The sequence below is a fragment of the Sinocyclocheilus rhinocerous genome, unplaced genomic scaffold (assembly GCF_001515625.1).
Source record: "Sinocyclocheilus rhinocerous isolate Xijiao unplaced genomic scaffold, SAMN03320098_v1.1 scaffold1030, whole genome shotgun sequence".
NCBI lineage: Eukaryota > Metazoa > Chordata > Actinopteri > Cypriniformes > Cyprinidae > Sinocyclocheilus > Sinocyclocheilus rhinocerous.
Window position 1 is genome coordinate 24,349 of NW_015666168.1, and position 6,941 is coordinate 31,289.

At 39.9% G+C, this 6,941-nt stretch overlaps 1 protein-coding gene across 1 annotated transcript in view; it reads left to right on the forward strand.

Moving 5' to 3' along the window:
* The first annotated feature begins 754 nt into the window (after positions 1 to 754).
* The window catches only part of LOC107731852 (GTPase IMAP family member 8-like), a 13,632-nt gene continuing 7,445 nt past the window's right edge, over positions 755 to 6,941 (forward strand). Inside the window, exon 1 of the mRNA XM_016543045.1 lies at positions 755 to 830. Coding sequence (XP_016398531.1) covers positions 815 to 830 — 16 coding nt within the window. The 5' untranslated portion in view covers positions 755 to 814. The remainder of the gene's footprint in view (positions 831 to 6,941) is intronic.

Consider the following 6,941-nt stretch of genomic DNA (forward strand, 5'->3'; position numbering starts at 1 on the left):
TCATCGGACGAAAAGATCCGACGGGGGAAACACCACGCCGGGTCGGGGCGAAATGATCGTGGGCGCCTTCCTGTCCGATAGGAGAGGGGTTAGGTGATTTGCACCTTATATGAGCAGTTTAGCTAATGTTCGCGTTAGTTATGAATCCATCGTGCAATTGAAAATAATACATTATGCTGAGCAGGGATGGGCACATTTTAAATAAAATGCACTTACCTCCGTGAAATGAAGGAGACGTCAAAGTGGCACAACTCAAAAAGTGGCGCTCAAGCTGGCAGATGTCACGTGAGTAATCTGATTGGTTGATCAATTTTACCTTAAGCACCTTCCTTGTTGACCCAGGAACGCGTCGAACTCGGCAGAATCAGGACGTGCGTCACGATCTGGGAAGATTTGCATAACGCCGCCCAAATGTTCACGCAAAGAAAGAAGGCGTAACTTTTATTCTCGCTGTAGTATTGTTGATGCTGACGCCATGTCCTGAAGACGCTGTGTGTTTTGTTGTGAAAGCGAAACTACTTTGTTTGGTCTTCCAAAAGAGGACGATCATTTTCTTAAAGATACAAGGTTAGAGCACAGTATATAGGATTTTTTTTTAATGATTATAAGTATGCTAAGTACATGAAGCCCTGAAGTTGCACACCCCGGTACAGTAGGTGGCCATTGCGACCCGCCAATAAAACCAGAGAGAGAGAGAGAGAGACGGCTCTGGCTAGAGCCAGATACTTTTCCAGAAGCCACCCCCCACTCTGCCCGTGCATTTAACAGAGCTGCGTCACACTTTCGCTTTCGCTTGAGAGCCGCAATCCTTCAAATGGCGTCTCAAGAAGGTGAGTATGATTCATTGTATCTTCATTTTAAATGTTACGTATGTGGCGGAGCCAGAGGGATGTCCAAAAACATCGCAGAGCAGAGAGGACACAGACAGCGAGCTGACAGACACGACAGGGGCCAGGGGCCTCGCTTACGAAACGAATGTACGACAGAAAATTGGTAAAAACTTGGACTTTATCAATATGGACGTGAGCGGTGGCTACGATCAAATCTCACATCTGGTCTCAGCTCGTGTACGCAAGTTTTTGAGTTAGCCTACCTGAACTTGCGCGCAGCATAGTAGCTAAATATGGTGGAGAATTGTAGAATGACAGCATTTTTTGTTGTCCTGACCGTCAAACAAAGCTCATTAGTCTATCTTTAACCAGTAAGATAAGAATGTCTTTTTTTATACAGGGTTTTAGCTTTATATGTGCGAATAGCAGCGTAAACAAGACCATGAGGATTCAATCGTCGCATCATGCACCTGCAGCGCTTCTGTGAAAGAAGAAAAACAGAAATTAAGTCTATAAAAGGAATCAAATAAACAGGATCACACAAAATATATAATAGGCTATAATATAATTAACAGATTAACAAAAGGAGAAAAAAACACTGTGCAACAAGTATAGGCTATGCTCGTTTTTGTGACACTCTTAATGCATTTAATTTCATTTCTTTATATCTTTATTTGATTTCATCCATCTGATCGCACAGGCGCCTCACGCACACACAGACAACATTAGTTCTAGCGTTGCCTGACATTTCAGCCATTCGTCATCAAACTAAAATGCAGTCAACCAAACATAAAAGTTACACTGTTTATTTTAAAAGATCCACTGTAAAATCAACGTGTAGTGCCCAAACAAACATTTTTGCGCATGTGAAGGATTTCACACGAATATTAGAATATGAGTGAAGTATAAAGCCATGTTTTTGCCATGTAGCCATGGCTACATAATGAATAATAGTTATGCAAACAAATGTTACAAATGTGGCAAAAATGGAAACATTTGGATTCTTGTGGTATAAGACAGGCTCGTGAGCCCAATGCCGTTTCAGTTTTGCTTTACATGTGTATGCTGTTTATAATGAATGCCACTATAGCCTAATTTGTGTTTCATTTTATAGTTTAATATATAATTTTATAACTAGCCTACTTATTTTTCATTCTTGTTCTGTTCTGAATACCGTTAAATTTAAAATATTTGTTGTAGAGTGAGGGGAACTAAATAGGCTGTTTATATTTACCAATATTTTAATATATATATAAATTACATGAGTTAATGTAGCCTAATTGTTTGCAACGGGTGTTTTTGGAGTAAGATCAGTTTCTCTTTCGTGAGATTACTTCCTCTTTTTGGCCAGGTTTCGGTTCTCCGTGTCGTAAACTCTAAGGGCGAGGCTTCTAAACCAGGGTGTTTTTAGGGGCGTGATATTCAAATGATGATTGTTTTCTGCCGCCACATTTATCAACGTGCGATCATTCGTACGATGAGATTGGCGGGATACGAATGTTTCATGAATCACGCGTGAACTCTGTCGTAAGTTGATTTGTGCGCACGGATCTGCGCTCGTTTCTACGTTAGATTGATAAATGAGGCCCCAGGTCACTTTTGATAATAGAAAACAGTCTCAGCATTCAAATAATGTTAGTTTTATTAAGAAATTCAAACGATAAATACAGGCTGCATCCGAAAGCTCTAAAATGCTGCCTTCGGAGGTACCTTCTTCTGATCGAATTTTGAAGGCAACATAGATGTATTCTTCGCTGCCTTTGATATCCCACAATTCTGTGCACTCCATTCCATGACGGTTGAGGCAAAAAAAATAAAGATGGCGTCTGAAAGTTGCGTTTGGTGGTCAGTTTGTGTGTAAATGTATATTTCTGATGATCATTTTGCACTTTTGATGTTAGTTCTAGCGAGAAATCTGAATTATAGTAATTAAGCATTAGTTTAATTATCACCAAAACTCGTTCTATTTTGTTGTAGATCATTAAACCGTTACGCTGCCTCAGAAGCCTGTCTGTTTCATGAGGTGCCTTCCTGCAAAAACGCTGCAAAGTCATTGCCTCATGAGGCAGCAAGTCAGCTGCCTAAGTTTTCGGATGCAGCCACAGTTTTGGAGCTCTTTAGTGGCGTGACGGTTCATGCGCCTCTGAATCAGTTCAAGCGAAGCTTACTAATTAGCATGAAATAAACATTAAATAAACATCCAATCCATGTTAAAAGATACACTATGACTTACTGAATGTATAGTGTCTCATCTCATGTAATTGTTCAATTAATGTTTCGACCGCGGAAAGACAGCAGCTAGAATACATTGTCACATGACAGCAGAAAATCAGTGTCTATAGCGAGAAAAATGTTGCAAAAATTACATTTATTATTTATTTACTAATTTTTGCTCTTTTTATTATTAATAAAATGTATAGGTATGGCCTACCCTGCTGGGGGAAAAAACAGCTAAAAATCATCCAGCCTGGTCTAGGCTGGTCAGTAGGCTGGTTTTAAAGGGGTTTTGGCCACTTCCTTAGCTGGTCAGGCTGGCCAGGCTGGGATACCAACTAAAACCAGTTACTTCCAGCTTAAACCAGCTAAGACCAGACAACCAGCTTAGGGTGGTTTTAGCTGTTTTTTTTCCAGCAGGGTGTTATTATAAAAAAAAAGGTCTAATATGAACTTGAATACAAATCAATTACTTTTAAGCTTAACAATAGGGTTCCCTGTATAGTTATTTTAGAAGAAATTATAAAAAAGTAATGTACTTAATCGCACGCTTGTTAATTATTCCTGAATAATTCTCACTCAAGGCTGAACTCACAAGTTGGCAGCCCTGTTTGAAGTAAGTTGAAGTTTTAGGTTTCTTAAAAAAGTATGAAATAAATTATTTTCTCCAAATCACTGATTAATGAGATGACAGACGTAAGAGAAATAAGACTAACCAATAGTCTTATTTCCATAGACTAACATTTCAAGTTACGGTTTAACTAATGAGGAGTAATGTGAATGAATTAGTATTCACATTAGTATATATATATATATATATATACTAGTAAATTACACTGATTTTCTGTCATGGTCCCCTGAATTAGCTTTGGCCACCCCGTGTATAAAACACTAGCTCCTCCACTGCATATTTCTTGAGTTCGTTCAGTCTAAAAGCAAGCTATATCAAAACAACATGACAAAACAACTATTGCGTATCTTTGTCAAACAGTTTATTTAAAGCTCCAATGCTTTACTGACAATAACTCAAATTCTACCTGATTTAAATGTGATCACATTGTCAAATAATTCTATCCCAGCTTCCGTGAAATATGATTGCTTTAGATTTAACCTGACGTGTTTGCAAATTTACCAACAGCATTAAAAGGAGAATTTTTAGCATTATTTTTGTATTATTTTAAACCTAAATCTAAACATGTCACTTCCTTAATATTGAACATTTGTCTTCAACATTTTATTTAAATTCACGTTCAGGGACGTGCAGAGAGTTCCTCAGGGGCAGGGGCTCAAATGTAAAATAGGGGCAATGTAAAAAAAATAAATAAATTATAGGTTAAAAGTTTGGATATATTACTATTTTATATTTTTGCAAGAAGTCACTTATGGTCATCAAGCCTGCATTTATTTGATCAAAATTTAAATATACTTTAAAATACATTTTATGCAGTGCTGATTTATTATCAATGCTGGAAACCTGTGATAAAGAAAAAAAAAAAGAACTGCATTTATTTAAAACAATATACATTTTGTAACAATATACACTACTGTTCAAAAGCTTGAGGTCAGTATTTATTTTATTTTCATTTATTTTTCTGAAAGAAATTTGTTTTTATTCAGCAAAGATTTGTTAAATTGATAGAAAAAGTGATAGTAAAGATTTATATTGTTTACCTCTATTTTGAATAAAATATTTTTATTTATCAGTGAACCCCCAAAAAAGTACCAAAGGTTCCAAAAAAAAAGAAATTAAGTAATACAGCTGTTTCCAACATTGATGATAAATCAGCATATTAGAATGATTTCTGAAGCATCATGCACTGAAGACTGGAATAATGATGCTGAAAATTCAAATTTGCATCACAGAAATAAATAATATTTTAAAGTATATTAAAATAGAAAACCATTCTTTTATATTGTAATAATGTTTCACAATATTACAGTTTTTTTCTGCATTTTTGATCAAATAAATACAGACTTGATGAGCACAGAAGACACTTTCATAATGCTGCATAATTATCAAAAATGGTAATATAATAAAGTCCTTTCACGTCACGATTTCGCCAGCCTACACTTCACATAATAGGCCTGTAGGTGGCACTTGGGCTTCAGTAACTATGATAGTTTCATGAAATGGTAAATGGTGTATTAATACATAAATATAAGTGAATTGAATACTGCTTACCATTATTGCGACTTTTGGTGCAAAATTGCGGTTTTGTGCAGTGCTTTTGTAATCATTTAGCATTCATTTTCTCAGCGATGCAGTTTGATTTATAAATGAGACAAACCACAGATCCAGATCGCTCCACAAATGTAAGCTTGTCTGTCCGTAATGTTCAACCGATTTATGAATAAGAACAGAAAATGACCGCTCCACTTCACATTATTGTCCAATGAAATTTGAACTGGCAGATCTTGATTGGTTGGTGTATTGTAGCCTACATGAAAACAGGCATTGATAAATTGTAATATTATTATCATGTAAAATATATAATACATATTTGCACTAGCTGAAATAGATGGGGGAAAAAAGGTTTAAAATATTGTTTGGTTTATAATTTTCCTTCAGTCGATCCACTCATTGAAAGAACTTGAGAGCGTCTCAAGGTTACGTATGTAACCATGGTTCCCGGAAGGGAACGAGACGCGGCGTCGAACACTTTGGGAGCGCCCCTGGCGAGACACGTACTGAAACGTGTGAAATCAGTCCTATAGCGAAGCGAGACGTCACGAGCAGGGTGATACCCCTGGTTGAGTGCGCTCTGACCCCCATGCTCACACTGGACACAGCAGATTGAGTCTCTCCTGGCCTGCTTCCTGGAAGGGAGGACAAAAGGCCTGTAGTACAACGGGACCAGGCAATGAGGTGGGCACTTTAGGGACATACCCAGGTCTCGGCTAGAGGAATGCCCTAACCATGCCCGGGGCAAACTCCAGGCCTGACACAGCAAGAGCTGTGATAGAGATAGGGTTCAAAGAGAGCTTTGCATAGAGCCTCCAGAACCACTGCCAGATCCCATTAGGGCACCTTAGTGCACTGATATGTCGAATCCCTCAGCCTCTGAGTGCCATGGAGGAAACTTGTAACTAACGGGTGTCTTCCCACTGACTGACCACCCTGAAGGGTGTGGTAAGCAGCTATGGCCGCCACATAAACCTTCAAAGTGGAGGGGGATAACCCTGTAGAGAATTGCTCCTGCAGAAACTCCAGAACTGAACCAACTGGGCAATTGACTGGGTCTTGCAGTCGCTGTCCACACCAAGAGATGAAAAGTATCCACTTAAAGGCGTGCGGGAGCTCTGGACTGGAGTATGGTCTCAACAACCTCAGTTGAGAGACCAGATGCTATGAGCTGTGCCCCCTCAGGGGCACCCCCACAACTTCAATAACTCCGGGCGGGGGTGAAGAATGGTGCCCCCTGCCTAAGAGAGGAGGTCCCTCCTGATCGGAATCTCCCGTGGAGAGCCGTCGAGGAGGGACACCAGGTCCGAGAACCATACTCGGGCTGGCCAGAACGGGGCTACTAGCAAAAGACGGACCCCGTCCCGGCGTACTCTCTCCAGAACTCCCGGGAGCAGAGCGATTGGGGGAAAGGAGGATCTGGTGCACCAGCCTGTAAAAAGGGCGCGAGCACAGACCCCCCTGCCGATTTATGTAGGAGACCACCAATGTGTTGTCTGTGCAGACAAGCACATGATGTCCCATTAGGTCTGAAAGGAAGTGTTTTAGACCCCGAAACATAGCCACCATCTATAGGCAGTTGATGTGCCACATGAGATGATGGCCTTCCCACAGACCTCAGGAAGAGCGGCCACTCATGACCGCTCCCCGACCCGTGAGGGAGGCGTCCATCATTACCGTTACACGACAACAAGGAAGCACCCAGCAACGGCGCT